Consider the following 19,814-nt stretch of genomic DNA (forward strand, 5'->3'; position numbering starts at 1 on the left):
AGTACGGGGTACTGAGCCCCTTGGTAAGGGCTGTTTGGTCCCTGTATGACCGGTGTCAGAGTTTGGTCCGCATTGCCGGCAGTAAGTCGAATTCGTTCCCACTGAGGGTTGTACTCCGCCAAGGCTGCCCTTTGTCACCGATTCTGTTCATAATTTTTATGGACAGAATTTCTAGGCGCAGCCGAAGCGTTGAGGGGTTCCGGTTTGGTGACCTCAGCATTGCATCTATGCTTTTTGCATATGATGGGGTGCTTTTGGCTTCATCAGGCCATGACCTCAAACTCTCACTGGAGCGGTTCGCAGCTGAGTGTGAAGCAGTAGGGATGAAGTTCAGCACCTCCAAATCCGAGACCATGATCCTCAGTCAGAAAAGGGTGGCGTGCCCTCTCCTGGTCGGGGATGAGATCCTGCCCCAAGTGGAGGAGTTCAAGTACCTTGGGGTCTTGTTCACGAGTGAGGGTAGGAGGGAGCGGGAGATCGACAGGCGGATCGGTGCAGCGTCTGCAGTAATGCAGACTCTGCACCGGTCCGTTGTGGTGAAGAAGGAGCTGAGCGGAAATGCACAGCTCTCGATTTACCAGTCGATCTACGTTCCCACCCTAATCTATGGTTACGAGCTGTGGGTCGTGACCGAAAAAAAAAAGATCCCGGATACAAGCAGCCGAAATGAGTTATCTCCGCAGGGTGTCGGGGCTCTCCCTTAAAGATAGGGTGAGAAGCTCGGTCATCCGGGAGGGACTCGGCGTCGAGCCGCTACTCCTCCGCATTGAGAGCAGCCAGCTGAGGTGCATCTTGTTAGGATGCCTCCTGGACGCCTCCTTGGAGAGGTATTCCGGGCATGCCCCATGGGCGGGAGGCCCCGGGGAAGACCCAGGACACGCTGGAGAGACTATGTCTCTTGGCTGGCCTGGGAACGCCTTGGGATCCCGCCGGAGGAGCTCGTTGAAGTGGCTGGGGAGAGGGAAGTCTGGGCTTCCCTGCTAAAACTGCTGCCCCCGCGACCTGACCTCGGAGCAAACGGAAGATGATGGTATGCTATGGTATGGTGATGTCTCCTGTAAGTAAGCAGTGCCAAGTAGCTCCCCGGATATCAACGTACAACAAATTATACATATAAAACTTTTGGGTCCAGTAGTACGAGTTGCCACATGCAGTACGTCACTCATGAAGTAAAACCTACTATATATTTTTTTCTATGTAGTGTTGCATATGTGGAAATGATTCCATAAATTGCGTTATCATAATATTGCAGGTTGTGCAATATTTTTTTCTGAAAATGACATGAGCGTAATCAGGGAAAGAAGAGTGAAAGTGTTTGTGTAACTTGAAAAAGGGCACTGATTATGCTTGTGTAATTTTGACATTGATGTAGCTACAGAATGGTGGGGATTTTCGTTCTGTTTTATTAAAAAAATAAAAATAAAAAAAGGTTTTCCACAGAGAGGAAGCCCTCTTTCTTGCTGGCTCCATCCTATCAACTACTGTACCCTTCTCTCCTCTCTCCTAAACCTTTCACTCTCCAAACTGTCTCCAAACTCCAAACGTCTCTCATCTGATTGCAACTCTCCTTCAAACATCCACATTTTGAATGTAGCCAGAGGTTTTGATAGACTGCAGCGAGCTGTCAAACCTCGCATCAAATTTAAAGCACTCCTTGAAGCAATCACGTGGTACAGCTGGGCAGCGAGGCTTCGGATGTCATCATTTTCGGAACCTCCCCTAAATGAAGCGAGCCTCGTTACACACTTTGCAGAAAAGTCCCTTCATTACTCGACACACACTTCGAAGGCTCGCCGCACCTCGTTACATCACTCGGAAAAGGGTTCTCTGCCTGAATCACTTTGCGCTCACTAAATGGTCATGCAGTGTCTGGTTGTCTCAGATTAATAGATCAGCTTGCACTTCTGTCGGCGTGAGCAATGAAATTTAGCCTGTTTTTGCATGAGTAAATCTTTCTTAAAGCAAGCTTCATGTTGTTCATCTATTGTTATATACAGTTAAAAAGTTTGTGCGTCACTGCTACAAATGCTAAGAAGTATTAGCCTTCAGCAATATTTACTCTGTATTGTTTTATTATTTTTCAGATGGACCTAGCTGTAAAGGTTTCCCCTGCTCCAATGGCACCTGTTTGCCAGTAACTTCCCACTGTAATGGGATGAAGGAATGTCCAGATGGTGCTGACGAGGACTACTGTGGTAAGTATGTCAACTGTGCCTCTCTTAAATTATAATGTAATATGATAGCAATAATCATGCAGGTTTGTTAAGCATATCGTGCTTTAAATTAATATGACATTTGAAATTACCCCCTGCTCAGACCCTTTGTGCACTCGTTACATGGACTTTGTATGCAAGGACCGAACCCAGTGTCTCTTTCAATCCATGGTATGTGATGGTGTCAAACACTGTGAAGATGGGTCTGATGAGGATCCAGATTATGCCAAATGTGGTAAGGAATCTTACACTTACCCGTTACCAAGTTTCCTTATAAAATTGACAGGAACATGAGTAGTAAACACGGTATGTGTTCAAATGCAAGTAGTTAGTTTACTGTTTTTCCTTCTGTAGTGCAGTGGCTACGTCACCATCTCGCATGCATTTGAGAATGTTCAATATAAAGCAAATTCTCAGTATTGTACGTATTAAACTACTAAATCTACTGCTATATGTTATGCTTGTTTTGTCAGCCCCTCCATCTGAGTTTACCAAAGTGTGTGACCAATACACCTTTGAATGTGCCAATGGAGAATGTGTGAGTCTTGAGTGGAAATGTGATGGTATGGATGACTGCGGAGACTACTCAGATGAAGCTAATTGCGGTGAGAATTTTTTTTCTCCACGTACTCTTCATCTTCAGACAATAATCTTCAAGTACACGTAAACAATGGTGATTCTTTAACAGTCCTGATTCTACTCTTAACTTTTCTCTCTGGTGTTGCAGCTGCGCCCACTCAGGGTCCTGGATGCTCAAGGTATTTCCAGTTTGAGTGTAAAAATGGACGCTGCATCCCAACTTGGTGGAAGTGTGATGATGAAGATGACTGTGGAGACTGGTCTGATGAAGCAGACTGCACAGGTAGAGACTCTTGTTCACACTATTTCGGTTGTACGTTATTCCTAAATAGTGAATAGGCAAGGCACGGTGTCTCCAGTCCGTGGTTCCCTAGTCACTTGTGCCTTTTATTTTGGCTCTCTTTGATTGGAAAATGAATATTCTAATTAGTTAGTTTGGTGCTCTTGTAACATTGAACACTCCACAAGCCTCCAATCTTCCAGGTGAAGGATCACACACTGTGGCGCCTGGACGGCCGACATGCGGTCCCAACCGCTTCCACTGTACCACTGGAGCTTGTATTGTAAACACTTGGGTTTGTGACGGCTATACTGACTGCCCTGATGGCAGTGATGAGCTGGGATGTCCCACAGGTACAATTTTTTGGATGCCTAGCACTTTTGCGTAGGCAGTGATTCATGGTCCACAACATGTTTATGGTTTCATATCACGTGTATTGGACGTCCATAGAATCATTGATAATAACTCTAAATAATGCTGTCCCTCGCCCACTTTTTTCTCTTTGTGCAGTTGATCCATCCGTGACAAATAACCCAATGTCCACCAGGGACCCCTCGTCCTATGCTCATTGCCAGGAGGGTCAGTTTCTGTGTCACCATGAGCGCCACTGCATCCCTGGCTGGCAGCGATGTGATGGCCATTTCCAATGTCGAGATGCCTCTGATGAAGCCCATTGTTGTGAGTTTCTTTGTTGTGCACAACGATAGCGAAGTTAAGTTATGGTAAATTTCTTATCACTCCAGCATAATTAAGGGATGATTCAATTTTTGGACAATAAGTTATAAGCTGTACTTTTTTCCTTCCATAATTTACTGCTTATACTCACCTTCTACATACTGGATGGTCTTTTCCTGGTGTTCCACGCCTTCTTCTACCCCTGCCTTGTTGTTGTGATGACATATTTCAATATAATTGTCATCAAAATTGATTATTCCAGCAGAGAGAGTATATAAAACTGGACGGATGCAAGATGGGGGTCACTGACGTGAAGTTCGAATGGATTTTTCCCAGTTGGCTTGGCAAAACTCGTTTAGTTACGATGCCACAATGCTGCCATCTGGTGTTGAATGAAAGAGCTACTATTCATCTAAAGTAAACTGGTGACGTCCTTATGTTGAGTACAACAGACGTTATGGCTGAGAAAAATCGAAGGGGACGCCAGCATCCCCATTTGTACAGTGTGGAGTGTATAGTGTTGAAAAGTAAAAAAATATATAAGTTAGGCCAAGGATATAGGAAAAAAATAACATTGCGATATACACTCACCGGCCACTTCATTAGGTACACCATGCTAGTAACGGGTTGGACCCCCTTTTGCCTTCAGAACTGCCTCATTTCTTCGTGGCATAGATTCAACAAGGTGCTGGAAGCATTCCTCAGAGAGTTTGGTCCATATTGACATGATGGCATCACACAGTTGGTGCAGATTTGTCGGCTGCACATCCATGATGCGAATCTCCCGTTCCACCACATCCCAAATATGCTCTATTGGATTGAGATCTGGTGACTGTGAAGGCCATTTGAGTACAGTGAACTCATTGTCATGTTCAAGAAACCAGTCTGAGGTGATTCCAGCTTTATGACATGGCGCATTATCCTGCTGATTGAGATCTGGTGACTGTGGATGCTATTAGAGTACAGTGAACTCATTGTCATGTTCAAGAAACCAGTCTGAGATGATTCCAGCTTCATGACATGGCGCATTATCCTGCTGAAAGTAGCCATCAGAAGTTGGGTACATTGTGGTCATAAAGGGATGGACATGGTCAGCAACAATACTCAGATAGGCTGTGACATTCCAACGATGCTCAATTGGTACCAAGGGGCCCAAAGAGTGCCAAGAAAATATTCCCCACACCATTACACCACCAGCCTGAACCGTTGATACAAGGCAGGATGGATCCATGCTTTCATGTTGTTGACGCCAAATTCTGACCCTACCATCCGAATGTCGCAGCAGAAATCGAGACTCATCAGACCAGGCAACGTTTTTCCAATCTTCTATTGTCCAATTTCGATGAGCTTGTGCAAACTGTAGCCTCAGTTTCCTGTTCTTAGCTGAAAGGAGTGGCACCTGGCGTTGTCTTCTGCTGCTGTAGCCCATCTGCCTCAAAGTTCGACGTACTGTGCGTTCAGAGATGCTCTTCTGCCTACCTTGGTTGTAACGGGTGGTTATTTGAGTCACTGTTGCCTTTCTATCAGCTCGAACCAGTCTGGCCATTCTCCTCTGACCTCTGGCATCAACAAGGCATTTCCGCCCACAGAAATGGTCTTTTTCGGACCATTCTCTGTAAACCCTAGAGATGGTTGTGCATGAAAATCCCAGTAGAGAAGCAGTTTCTGAAATACTCAGATCAGCCCTTCTGGCACCATGGCATCATGGATGTGCAGCCGACAAATCTGCACCACCTGTGTGCTGCCATCATGTCAATATAGACCAAACTCTCTAAGGAATGCTTCCAGCGCCTTGTTGAATCTATGCAACGAAGAATTGAGGCAGTTCTGAAGGCAAAAGGGGGTCCAACCCATTACTAGCATGGTGTACCTAATAAAGTGGCCCGTGAGTGTATATTGCCAAGGCTCCATACTTACGTTTTGCATTGGTTGCACTTGAGTGCCTAACTTTGGTGTCTTACAAGGGTGAGAGGCTGTGGCACTGTACGAGCAGGAAACACAAAAACACTTTTGCGTGTTCAAAAAAGTAAGTGTATTGCACGTCTTTGCGATGCGAGTATTACGCATCCGCACATTGCGATGACGATGTTCAAATGATACATCTTTCAGGCCTTAAACATTTACTTTAATATATAAGGACTCATTGCAGTGTGGCATGATTAAATGCAAAAAATTAAATGAAAGAAAACATTCTAACTCTTTTTCACAGCAACCCACAGCCAACCTTCCTGTGTGAACGGAACTCGCTGTGCTGATGGAGAAATATGTGTGTTGAACGAAGAGTGGTGTGACGGCTTTTTGGATTGTTCCGACCACAGTGATGAGGACAACTGCACCGGTAGGTTAAATGCATGTTGTTCCAGCACGTGAAATTAATTTGATGTCAAATTCTTGTTTTGCACACCTTTTTTAATTTATTTAGCTTTTCCACCCTCATTTAACCATTTAACTACACTGCAGAATTTTTTTCACACATCCGGTTAACAATCCTTGATCATAGGCCATAATAAAGATACACACTTAGATTTACTAAGTAAATGATGTATGCGGTCTATTCCTCTAGCTCAGATCATAAAACATTACAACACCTCCTTTAATACTAATGCAGATGACACAGAACTCTCCATTTAACTGTCCCTACATAAAGTCTAATAGTCTCATTGTATTCATATATTCATCAAAACAATGTGTGGATGTGCCAGAATTTTGTCCAGCTAAATGTAGTACTAAAGACAGATGTCATCACCCCCCCCCCCCACCCCCAAACACACACACAAACACACACAAAATCAGATCTTACTTTGTTTTAATATTATTGACAGTTACAAATCAGGCCAGGAATCTCGTTGTAATTGCTTATTACTCAGATCTAAGCTCCAACAGTCATCTAAAGTTTTTCCGCAATTCTGCGTATTACCACCTAAAAAAATGGCCAGAATTACCTGAAGATCTGAAGTGTGCTCAAACAGTTCCCTAGTTAAAATCAGGGCTAAAAAACGCAATCGTTTACTACAGCTTATTTATAGCTGCCCTTATCGTTCAAATACCCAATAGTATTGGGTAGACTTTTGGGTTTCATCTAGGGCTGCAGCTATCGATTAGTTTAGTAGTCGATTAATCGATGAACTAGTTAGTTCGAATAATCGAGTAACCGGATAAAGAACATAAAAAATTCAAATACCTGAGCTGAGCCTCCAACGGAATAAAAAATAATAAGGATCTATGTACAACAAAAAAACAATTGGCTAACATACATAGCAAAAGTCTGCTAGCTTAAATGCTATAAAATGCTAAAAAAAATCTTTCTTTTTTTTAACAATGCTCTTAAAAAATGGTTCAGACACATATTCCCACAAAAAACGGCTAAATATACTTTACGAATGCATTACAAAAAACATTAGCTCAAACAAAAATTTAGCTTACGTTGGTCTTAACAGGGAGCAGCTGGATTCAGCCACGTGAAATGAGGCAGACTAGAGGGCAGTGTATCCACCCAAATCAATAAAACTAAATGCAAACACTTACGGTACAAAACAAACCATTACAACGCCACTTTAATTAAACGAATACTCGAAACAGCAAAATTTAATTCGAATCTTTTTTTCTAATCGAATACTCGAGTTAATCGATTAATCGTTGCAGCACTAGTTTCATCCATTTTTTTGTTTTTGGTACTATTTCCTGTTTTAATTGTTTTTGGCCACTTTAGTGTAACTTTTATGTATCATTTTATTTTGTTTTTATTTCTATTAATTATGTCTTGCTGATTTTAATGTGATGTATGGCACTCTGAATTAATTTGTTGAATTGTGTTATACAAATAAATTGCCTTGCCTAAATCTATCCGAAAACAACAATAACAAAAATCATATTTCTCTTTAGTATTGAATAGTTAAAATAAGAACAACAGAAAGTGTAACTAATATTCTAATGTACTCTATATACACAGTTGGTCAGTTTTGAAAATCTTATTTAGTATATTTGGAATAAATTAGAGTACAGAATAATAGCACACGGAACGTTTACAGGTGAACACTCTCTTTTCTTCCAGCGAATACACTGGCCTATAAAGTCCAGAACCTTCAATGGAATCCAGACTTCTCTGGCGCCATCACTCTAACATGGTCTTATCCGAAAAAGATTTCCCTGAACTCCTGCCTCTATGTTGTCTATTACAGGTGTGTACAACAGCCTTTAGAATTTAATCAGACACATATGTCCATTATCTTAATAGTTTGTTATTCTTGAGACATTGTATTCATGAACGCATGCTTTTCCTTGTTTTTCATTTTAATGTGAATGGGATCGTATCTAGCAATTGTTAATTTTTGATATTTTTACATTTCATCATTATAATTGTTTGTAGTAGTAGTTGTTGTATTGTGGTTTAATTGTACCAACAGATGAAGAAAGCAAATGCCAGTGGTATTTTAGTTACTCTTTGCAGCAAGTCAATGTAAAAATGATACCCCAGAACCAGTAGTCATTACTGTGAAGTCATGATTTTATCTCTTGTTTGTGTCTTAGGGTTATAGGCACTCAGCCGTGGACCACCATAGATACTCACAGTAGCACCACCAGCTACAAACTTAAAGTCCTAAGACCAGACACCACTTATCAAGTCAAGGTTCTCGCGCAGTGTCTCAAAAAGCTGCACAGTAACAATGAAATGATAACGGTCAGAACACCAGAAGGATGTGAGTGTTTTGATTACCTTAGATCTCATATGTTAAAAATATGTTTTAATGACTTCACAATCAAGCTCAATGCATTTCAGAAAGTGTCCAATATGTATTTCACTGTTGTTCTTTCTCTGTTTTCAAGTATTTATGTGTTCATTTTATTCTCAATGACTTAAGCTTGTCTGCTCTTGTGATTGAATCTGGTTTAAAATTGTTTTCCTCAGAGTCGAACTGTAGCAATTGTCTCTATTTCCATTCAAATGTAAGATTTGTTTATTTGTATCTGAAACAAAATGGCACCCAAAGGCCAACAACGAAACATGTCTTTTCTGCAGTGCCTGAGCCTCCTACAAACCTAAAGCTGTCTTGTGATGAAAGTAAGGATGGGACAGTTGATGTTTCCTGGAGTCCACCTCACAACGGAAACGGACTCATTCGAGAATATATTGTAAGTTTTCTTTTTGTTGTGAAAAGTTACAAAAAGCACAGGAACTAAATACATTATTTCAACAAATGTAAAAACAACAAACAATTCAAATAGTTTTTTGCAGGGGTGTAATGCAAAAAAAAAAAAAAAAGGCCTTTCCTGTAACACCCCCCCCCCCCCCCCCCAAAACAAAAATCCCTTTAAAGTAAAGAGGCTTAAAAAGAGGTAAGTCTATTTGTGTGTGCTGTTTCCCAGGTTGAATACAGTGAGCAAAATCTAGAAACCAATGAGAAGGTGTGGACATCACAGAGAAGTACCACAACCAGCACAGAGGTAAAGGGACTGCAGTCAGAAACGATGTACATGTTCAGGGTAAGCCAGACACTGTTTGCATGACCCACTAATCTGTAATATTCATCTCCTAAATTATCAGCATTCCGATGTCACTTTTTCATTTGCCGGTATTTATTTTTAAATCAGGTGGCAGCTGTGACCGGCCGAGGTATGGGAAACTGGACTGCAGTTAAAACCTTAACTCCTGGGGAAGGTGAGATTGTTTACATAAACGGCGTAGGTTTGCATAACCTGCATTGTACACTTTTTGCTGGGGACGGGACATTGATAAGACCAAACAGATTATTGAACAGGGGTCAGGGCTACATTTCTCAAGAATATGAACCTAATTAATTGATAGGCTAAATCAGTACTTCTCCAATAGTGGGGCGCGCAGAGCGATGCCAGGGGGGGCGCATGTGACCTCGTGGAAGATGCTTTTTGTTTTTTTTTTTTTGGCCGTACTGGAATAAAGTGTACTTGCACATCCACTCAGTGGGTGGCAGTGGCGCTCTCATTTTCAGAGTGCGCGCAGTATTTTTGAACTAAGGAAGAGCACTCAGCACACACAGAAAACAGATATGAAGAGCAGTGTGCCGCCGCCGTTTTCAAAAGCCGTTTTCCGACCGGACTCACTCACGCAGCGACCCATTGTCTTGTCCGGTTCTCATGTGGCCGCCCGAGAAGTGCCATTTTCGGCTTGGGATCGTCACGACGACCGCCCTCACCTGCGGTTCTACCTCGGCCGCCGAGAATGCGCTTTTTTCGTGCCGTTTGCCTTTTAGCTTTGACTTTTAATACAGTGGCTGATGAGGAAAGACCACTGTTTACTGTGTCTGAAAATAATTATAGCGGACAGCCAGAAGCCAAATCAATTAAGACGCCACTTAAAGACATTAGACTCCAATCTCATTGATAAGCCGCTTGATTGTTTTTCAGTGAAAACGTGCCGAATATTGCCAACAATCGTCCTGCTTTGTCAGTGTTATATCAGTAAACCAGTGAACATTGTTAGCATGCTCATTGCAAAATAACTCCACACCATTGCAAAGGAGGTAATACTATGAGCAGCAAAAATAAAAACTGTCTTTCTGTCCAAAGACACTCTTTTTTTCTTTTATTCAATTTTGTTTTTGGTCAAATTTTTGGCATATTGTCCTCATGAGTGAATGTTTCTAATCAATTTTAATTTGTTATTATTTACTGATTTTATTACATTTTATTTTTCTGTATCAAATGGTCAAAAATGTACCTTGAGTGTATTTTTACAGTTTGGATGTGACTTTTTTTTTTGAATTCAGGCAAATTGATGCGCGTCAAGTCTTCTCTGTTACAAACAAAACAATGTTAATAAAGTTATACTTTATTATAAGTTGATCTATGTTACTTTTTTTCTTTATTAGGAAAAAAGGACACCATGTTAGGCAGATGCATATTTATAATAGTAATTTTATAGACAAATGATACTATTTACAGTGGCGGCAGAGAGTTGGGGGAGCGCGAAACACTTACGTCTTCCTTGGGGGGGGCGTAACAGAAAATAATTGAGAAGCATTGGGCTAAATGATCAATGCAAAATAAATCTGTATTGACTCATACTAACTTTCACGTGTATTGGTTTAGGTGACATACCGTTCGATTCAAACCTTTGTTTCAAAAACTACTAAAGAAACATTTTTAAAACTTCCCAAAAAATGTCTGGATTTTATTAGCAAATTTTATTTGCTGTATTTGAACATAAATTATATTAACATACGCAATAAATACTTGTTAATAATCTCTTAGCTATCAGGGAATGCAAAAAATAAATAATTTTCTTAAGACCACTCAGCATTGTCTGTCTAAATAAAGAATTAAATATAACTGAAAAAAACTTTTGTCAGGGAATAACAAGAATAAATAAAAATGGAGCCTTCCTTCTTGTAAAACACAAATGATTTTGTTCACAAGCACAGCCAAACTCAACAAAAAATGAACGCACTTTGGGCTGCTTTCAAACCACATACGTAAATTAAATTAAAATAAAATTGAAATTGACAAACACACGGACTTGGGACCTCTCTCTCTAAGCAGCTTCTTCCTCGCATTTTCTGGTTCTATAGTTTCCGGCACTACATTCACTACATTGCACTACATTTCTCACAATTTAATTAACGTTACCAGTCAAAAACACATACAGGAGGACACCTCTGTCTAAGCAGCTTCCTACTCGAGTTTTGCAGGTTAGCAGTTTACACAGTTTAATGTTATGCTAACTCTGATGCAGGTCGGACTTTCAGTAGCAAAATTAGTTGTGTGTTCCCCACCTCCACAATTATGACGTTGTTTTACATTACTGACAATGCTGCTGCTGCTCGGGGGGGGGGGGGGGGGGGGTACTTCTAATATTCCTCCTCTTCGAAGGGGGCAGAGGAGGCGGCATGACATTATTCTGTCGGGGCTGTGCGTGTGTGTGTGGGGTGAGGATGGGGGTGGGCGGCCCAAGTCATCAGCCAATCAAATTTGCGTTTGCAGCGAAAAAAATGGACCGGCACATTCAGCAAGTCAAAATGGAGAAATTAAAGTCCTATATTCTATAATTATAATCTATAATCTAAAATTCTATCCTTACAGCATACAGTCTGTGAAGACAATTTAAATTACCTATTTAACTGAAATCAGTTTATAATGCAAATAAGGTTGCTTAAAAGTTGGTAGGGACATTTTGAGCATCCTGGAAAGTTGGTAGTGTTATATCCGTACCGTCTGTCGCTATGCAAACCTACGCCCTTGCTTTACATGCACACGGTTCATTAAAAATGTTGCTCCATACTGCCTTATTCTGTTGGCATGGACATATTGCAGGTTGTGTGTCAAACTGGCTTTCATTTTATTTAAATATTTATTTATTTGAACTCTTCTCCTGGTGCAGCGCTGCCTTCTCCTTCTGTGAATGCTGACATAGTCACTGCAGATTCCATGAGCCTTTCATTCAGCCTCAACTCCAAGAATGAAGTAAGTGATTCATGTACTGTTAAAAGATGATATTATTCTCCTTAATAACTAATGCGTATATATATTTATTTAAGGTAAAACAGTACATCGTGACTCTATCCTGGCAGTTTGACTCTCACCTGAAGGAGAGCAAGAACTACACAGCCACAAAAAATATACTTAAAGGTACTCTGGCTTTTTCTTTTTTTATGTTTTTAAATTATAAAAATCACACTGCCAAGTTCCAGAAAATATAGATAAGTAACACTGGTCATGGTCATGGAATTAAATATTTTCTTTGTCCAATTTTAGTGAACAACCTGACAGCAGGGACAGTGTATGAGGTGGCTGTGTGGGCTCACACTGCTGTCGGTGACAGTCCTACAGCCTTGTCTCATCATCGGACTCGGGGCGTCCAGCCACACAAGCCCATCTTAAAAGCTTCAGCTCTCAACCAAACTTCTGTGAACTGCAGCTGGACCATCACCAATGGGGAATCTGCAAAGGTACAGTACAATATTTTATGCCTGCACGAAAGGGGTAAAATATTAAAAAGTATTCTCAATCTGCTGCAATGTCTTGTATAGATCACTAAAAAGTACAACCATAGTGATTAACATAATACTAGTAGGTCTCGCTTTGGCTCAAAAAAGATTGAGCTGGTTTTCATGGTAGGGTAACTTAGAAGGTACGTCTTATCTTTTGAACTTCAATATCTAGCATTTAATGACGATCTGCGTGTTCATTTATAGGTGTATGGTGTGTTTTATGCCACATCCTTCCTGGATTTGTACTATAATCCTCATCTGGTCCACACCAACTTTACCAATTTGATGGTTACTGTGGACAGCAATGAGCAGTATCTTTTTCTGGTGAGACTCTTCTTTCCCCTTTGGAATATTTAATGAAATGTCATGCGTTGCTCAAATTTTGCAATGATAAGGATACAAATTTGCTTCTTTTATGAAATAATCATGGTAGTGTTTGTTTGGTGTGAGTATAAGATGAGAAATATTGAGTCATGCCATATTTTGATTTAATTTTGGTTTAGGTGCGGGCTGTCACTCCCTTCTCCGGTCCTCCATCTGAGCATGTTGTGGTCAAAATGATTCCCAGTGACCGACTACCACCAAGAAATCTCCACCGTGTGCAAACAGACAAGACAGAGGTCACACTTAAGTGGCAGCCTCCATACGATACACCAAATAAGTCTCTGGTACAGTTCTTGTTTCTTAATAGACCATGAATAGGATAGACAAGTGGTAAATGTCTCTATAATTTTAAATTTGATTGCTTAACATTTATGGCAAGGATATTTATATATTTTTTTAGTGCAATTAGGACCTTAATATTTTAGCTGTGAATGTCCATTGGATTATTTAACTACTGTATTTTCTGTACTATGAGGCGCACCTAAAAGCCTTAAATTTTCTCAAAAGCGGAGAGTGCTCCTTATAATCTGATATGCTTTATATCTGGATCAATATTAGTCAATCATGGCATAACATTCCCTTTAACGCAGCTTCATCTAGTACACAGGTGTCAAACCGATTCCAGAAAGGGCCAAGTGGGTGCAGGTTTGCTTTCCAACCAATGAAGAGGACACCTTTTCACCAATTAGATCTTTTACATGTGTAATCAGGAAAACTTTGTCAGGTGCTGCTTGTTTCAGCAGGAAGTTCATTGGTTAAACTCTTTGCGTTGTATCGGTTGGAACAAAATCTAGCACCCACTTGGCCCTTTCTGGAATTGGTTTGACACCTGTGATCTAGTAGATGCATAATGCAACCCCAACAATACTACTACTGCGCCTTATATATGAAAATAGTTTTGAAATAGGCCATTCATTGAAGGTGTGCCTTAAACTCCAATGCACCTTATAGTGCAGAAAATACGGTATATTGTCAATATAATTGTTTTTGAAAGAAAAAGCAGATATTGGAAAATTTCTTATTTATGAATTACAGTACGATGACAATAAGTTTGCTTTCATCAAGGACAACAAAAATCTAAATATAGGTATTTACTGTTAAGAGGCTCTGAGTGGAGGACAATTTTTAGCTAAACCATATCTCGAAACAATAGATTATCAAAAAAAAGTTGCTGATAAGTCGCTTAATTGTGGCATTCCAAATTACTAATAAATGCCTTTTTTGGGAGGAAGTGGAAGGGCAACATTATGAGGTGCAACTTGTTATAAAAACAACCTTCTTATCAAATGAATGGGTGCAAGATATGTAGGATTTATGAACTCCATGTATAATTTGTGCTAATTCCCCAGGTAAGAATACTATGTAGTAGAAGAAACTGTAGTATATTCAAGGGCGTAGGTTTGCATAGGGACTTTAGGGATATAACACTACCAACTTTCCAGGATGCCCAAATTGTCCCCACAAACTTTTAAGAAATCTTATTTGCATTATATAATTACTTCAGTTATATAGGTAATTTCAATTATATTCCCACATGTCTTAATGATAGATTTGACCCTACCATTATTGAGTGAACGGTAAATGGTGTTATATAGCGCTTTTCCACCTTTCAAGGCGCTCAAAGTGCTTTACACTATCTCGCCATCCACCTACTGGTGACGCAGCACCAGGAGCAACGTGTGGTTCAGTATCTTGCTCAACGACACTTAGACGAGTTCATCAGGGCGGAGAATCAAACCCACAACCTCTACGTTGGGGGACAACTACTCTACCACTGAGCCACGCCACCCCAGTGAATTATTTATTATGTTCAGACTTACATTTACCCCTTTTCACTTGTTGACTGTGCCGGTACATTTTTTTCCCCCTCAAACGGACATTTGATTAGCTGATGACTAGACACACACACCACCACACACGCATACTTACGCAACACCGACAGAAATACATTGCAACATGCCGCCTCCTCTGCCTCCTTCAAAGAGGGGGGGTATTAGAAGTGTTTTTTCGGCCAGCAGCAGCCACTCTAGCTAATGTAAAAATATGTCAATGTTGTGGAGTTGGTGAACACGCCACTAATTTTGCTACTGAAAGTCCAACCTGCATTACAGTTAGCATACCATTAAACTATGTGGACTTGCTAACCTGCGAAACTGGAGTAGGAAGCTGCTAAGAGAGAAGTGGCCTCTTGTATCTGTTTTCTAATGTTAAAGTTAATTCAACTGTGAGCAATGTAGTGAACTCTACTGGAAATTATAGAACCAGCAAAACGTGAGGCACAAGCTGCTGCTTAGGGAGAGGGAGCGCTGTCCTAACCTGTTTCTCGCAGTAAAGTGTTGACGGTAAAAAAAAAAAAAAATCTGTTTTTTTTTCTTCTCGTAAACAACCTGGTTTAGAAGGAAAGAAGGCTAGAGCATGTTGTAACTTTACACTTTTTAAACCAAATTCCTATTAGTGCATTTATTCATTATTTATTTAGAAATGTTATTTGCAGCCTATGCAGACCTTTTTTCAGATAATCACAAATTAATCATCAGCGAGGTAAAAAGTTTAATTAATCCTGTTTTTTCTTCCATAATTTCTCAACCCACTGATGCACTTTACAGATTGAAATAAGGGAGAAGATGAAAGAGACAACCAATTAAATCAATGTATTTTTTTGTGGTGAAGCAAGGGGGGATTCCCCCATTTTGGAAAATTGACTTTCTCCCATGAAAATAACAATTTTAACTATATTTTAAATTTTTATGTAGGAAACACATCAACATATTTGTGAGATTTATTAATGTCCTGTCCTCAGCAAACTGTGTACATGCAGGCTATGCTGTTATACCTTCCCTACCAGTGTTGAAACCTAACCTACACCCTTGAGTATATTAAATGATATTATTGTCCATCCACTATGACAGCGTAACTTCTGAAGTGAACTAAAAAAAAAAATTGAAATGCTGTCATGGTTTGTCTCTGGTCTTTTTATTTTTAGACATATGCAGTCCATGTGCAGGATGTTATCCGCAAAGTGGAGCGGGACTATAAAGTAGCAACAAAGAACAACACGGTGGAGTACCATCTGAAAGGGTTGGAGCCTGGAGGACGCTACAGCATCACAGTCCGTCTCTTCAACATGAGCAACGAAGCTAGCTACACTCTGACCACAGGTAAACAGCAAATTTACATACTGTATATTGTTCACACTATTACCATCAAAAACACTTAAACATGATTAAAACAATTAACCCTGACCTTAGCTCAAGTTAGCACTCTTTCTTTACGTCATCACTCTGGCTTTTCTCGAAAATGCATCATTATGATTTACAACTACAAACTCATAGTAGTGGACTACCACAGTGTATACATAAGCGTAAGCTGAAGGGAAACTTAATATAATGTCAATGTACCGGACAGAAAACTGCTACGGTGGTCACTGCGCTGTGTGCTCATTTCTTTGCTGCAGTTCCTCTTCCGGCTCCTGACGCCTTGAAGATACTGAATGAGAATGACCACATATTACTGTTGTGGAAGAGCATAGCTGTCAAAGATAAGACTTTCAATGAGAGCAGGGTAAGAAACTAGCTTTGATTAGCATTTTCAGGAATGTTGACTCATGACTTGATGACTGTAGGCATCCAATCCATTGTGGTTGGGACTCATCCGGATTGGATGTCCATTTCTTTTCATTGGTAGTTTTTTTTGTTTTGTTTTGTTTAATGAATCCATTTCATTGAAATGAAATGTAGTTCAGTATTTTGGAGCATTAGCCTCTGTCTCCTACTCACCAACTGTACATATTTGTTTACAGGGGTATGAGGTGCATATGTATGACAGTTTGACTAACAAGACTACCTCCCTGGGAAACACAACAGACCCCTACTTCAGCATCAGCAACCTGCAGTTTGGACACAACTACACATTCTCTGTCCAGGCCCGCTGTTTGATAAATGGCCAACTGTGCGGCGAGCCTGCACTGCTGCGCTATAACCATATTAGAGCAGGTACTGAACAATACAACTACAATCCAATCAATACAATTCTCAGCTATTCTACTAGCAAAATTTAATAAATAGTTGTCACCCACACTGTAAGTTTTAGTCTAAATGTGCTGCTTCAGTGGCATACCTACTGGGAACCGTGTGCTCATTCCCGGTCCCTCGGCCGCACAGAAATTATTCTTGAAGCCCAGATGCTTGAGAATTAGATAAAGTGACTGGCGTGCACATCTGAAAAGAATGGACATAAGTTCTGAGTGGAGAGTCTCTTATCCCTTGAAAAATACAGTCACACTGTAAATTTTCCTCAGCAGCATTTCATGTTTTTAGCATTTTGATTAATTTTAGGAAATTTTTCCTGTACCGCTCGCGTATTCAAAATTTAGTCATATTTCAATGAACAGGGACCTGTTTGTTTCAAATAATGGGGAACGGTTAGTATGATTATTTAATGATACAAAAAAGGCTTTCATCTTATGGTTTCATCTAGATCCTAGATCAGGGGTCGGGAACCTTTTTGACCATAAAGCCAAAACACCTAACATATTTGAAAATGGGATTCCACAAGAGCCATACAGTGTATGTGTGTCCGTTTTGTAAGCGCGTTTTTTTTTTATTTAATTTTTTAATTTTTTTTTTAATTGTGAACGCATTTGATGGCCTCACATGGGAGCAAGAGCTAGGTCATGCTCAGCTTATACTAGCTGTTGCCGAGTTGTGATTTAAATATATCTTGAAAGAACAACAATGAAAGCCTAACATCGTTACTTAAGATGTTACAATCGTTGCGCAATTGCTCACTCATCAGTTGGAAAATAACAAATAGAAACATGGTGTGGCATTGCCTGTATTACCTGGAAGTGGAAACCACAACCAGGGAGACATGTGCATAAATGTGGCCCAGACAGGTTAAGCCTCTCAGGGCAGCCGATCGAGAATCGTGCTCTCCTGGAAGTGGTGACAATTTGACAGGCGAAAAGGTCATAAAAGTCTAACCGACTTGACGAAACCAACGTGACTTGGGGTGCCACGCAGTTATTTCGTGGTTTCATTGTCCCTACGCATTTTTTTTAAAATACTCCTGTTCACTCGGCATTGAGTTGGGAGGGGCCAGTCCCACTGCTGGCTGAGCAGATAGCGCGCGAGGCATGGTCCTTAACGCTCATCTCCATACAATCCACGACGTACGTTTGAAGTGTCCAAAATCAATGGGTGAATGCACCATCAGCTCATCACAGCTTGTTCATGTATATATATATATATATATATATATATATGTGTGTGTGTGTATATATGTATATGTATGTATGTATGTATATATAGGGTTAGGGTATATAGGGTATATATACATAATTATAAAAAAATCTGATACCGTTGCACACATGTTGTAAGCAAACATTGACGGAGAAAGTACGGCATATGTTAACTCAAGTGCTGAGATGCATTTATCGTGGTATTCTAGGAGCGAGTGGGGCGTCCCAAGGTGATGGTCATTCTGAGGACACGGCAGCAGTAGTGGTCCCGGTCCTTTTCTTGCTGCTTCTGGGCGTATGTGGTGGCTTGGTGGTGCTCTACCTCAGACACCGTCGACTGCAGAACAATTTTACCGCCTTTGCCAACTCCCACTACAACTCACGCTTGGGCTCTGCGGTCTTCTCCTCTGGGGATGAACTAGGTGAGAAAGTTTTTAACACCATTTACCATTTACCACTGTATTATTATTACTATTATGAACTGTGCAGAATTTTGTAATATGATTTAGTCTAAAGTCATTGCAAAATTTACAGCAAACCTTTTACATTTTCGGTGTTATCTTATATTTTAAGATAGAGTGAAGAAAATACGTTTTTGAACACCATGCTATTGAGTGAAGAAAATAGGTTTTTGAACACCATGCTATTTTACAAGTTCTCCCACTTAGAAATCATGGAGGAGTCTGAAATTTTCATCGTAGTGCATGTCCACTGTGGGAGAGATAATATAAAAAGAAAAATCCAGAAATCATAATGCATGATTTTTTAACATTTTATTTGTGTGATACAGCTGCAAAAGGGTATTTGAACATTTCAGTATTTCTCCCACTTAGAAGTCATGGAGGAGTCTGAAATTTTCATCGTAGTGCATGTCCACTGTGGGAAAGAGAATATAAAAAGAAAAATCCAGAAATCATAATGCATGATTTTTTTAACATTTTATTTGTGTGATACAGCTGCAAATAAGTATTTCAACACCTGTCTATCAGCTAGTATTCTGACCCTGAAAGACCTGTTAGTCCCTCTATTTAAAGTCCACCTCCACGCCATGTATTATGCTGAATCAGATTCACTTGCTTGAGGTCGATGGCAGCATAAAGACACCTGTCCACCCCATATTATCAGTAAGACTCAAACTTGTAACATGGTCTAGACCAAAGAGCTGTCCAAAGACACCAGAGACAAAATTGTTCACCTCCACAAGGCTGGAAAGGGCCACAGAGCAATTGCCAAGCAGCTTGGTGATAAAAGGTCCACTGTTGGAGCAATCATTAGAAAATGGAGGAAGCTAAACATGACGGTCAATCTCAATCGGAGTGGAGCCCATTGTAAGATATCACCTTTTGGGATCTCAATGATCCTAAGAAAGGTGAGGACTCAGCCCTGAACCACATGACAGGAGTTGGTCAATGAGCTGAAAAGCTCTGGGACCACTGTTTCCGAGTTTGCCCTTGGTAATATACTAGACATCATGGTTTGAA

At 40.4% G+C, this 19,814-nt stretch overlaps 1 protein-coding gene across 1 annotated transcript in view; it reads left to right on the forward strand.

The window, feature by feature from the left end:
• Window positions 1-19,814, forward strand: part of sorl1 (sortilin-related receptor, L(DLR class) A repeats containing) — a 96,753-nt gene that overhangs the window by 72,929 nt on the left and 4,010 nt on the right. The window contains exons 27-47 of the mRNA XM_057839623.1: window positions 2,085-2,195; window positions 2,317-2,448; window positions 2,687-2,818; window positions 2,941-3,075; window positions 3,276-3,425; window positions 3,583-3,750; window positions 5,957-6,085; window positions 7,799-7,925; window positions 8,275-8,444; window positions 8,765-8,877; window positions 9,112-9,228; window positions 9,337-9,403; window positions 12,101-12,183; window positions 12,258-12,348; window positions 12,475-12,668; window positions 12,915-13,034; window positions 13,214-13,378; window positions 16,078-16,252; window positions 16,549-16,655; window positions 16,894-17,086; window positions 18,543-18,755. Of these exons, the coding sequence (XP_057695606.1) occupies window positions 2,085-2,195; window positions 2,317-2,448; window positions 2,687-2,818; window positions 2,941-3,075; window positions 3,276-3,425; window positions 3,583-3,750; window positions 5,957-6,085; window positions 7,799-7,925; window positions 8,275-8,444; window positions 8,765-8,877; window positions 9,112-9,228; window positions 9,337-9,403; window positions 12,101-12,183; window positions 12,258-12,348; window positions 12,475-12,668; window positions 12,915-13,034; window positions 13,214-13,378; window positions 16,078-16,252; window positions 16,549-16,655; window positions 16,894-17,086; window positions 18,543-18,755 (2,892 nt within the window). The remainder of the gene's footprint in view (window positions 1-2,084; window positions 2,196-2,316; window positions 2,449-2,686; window positions 2,819-2,940; window positions 3,076-3,275; window positions 3,426-3,582; window positions 3,751-5,956; window positions 6,086-7,798; window positions 7,926-8,274; window positions 8,445-8,764; window positions 8,878-9,111; window positions 9,229-9,336; window positions 9,404-12,100; window positions 12,184-12,257; window positions 12,349-12,474; window positions 12,669-12,914; window positions 13,035-13,213; window positions 13,379-16,077; window positions 16,253-16,548; window positions 16,656-16,893; window positions 17,087-18,542; window positions 18,756-19,814) is intronic.

Source organism: Corythoichthys intestinalis, chromosome 6 (genome assembly GCF_030265065.1).
Source record: "Corythoichthys intestinalis isolate RoL2023-P3 chromosome 6, ASM3026506v1, whole genome shotgun sequence".
NCBI lineage: Eukaryota > Metazoa > Chordata > Actinopteri > Syngnathiformes > Syngnathidae > Corythoichthys > Corythoichthys intestinalis.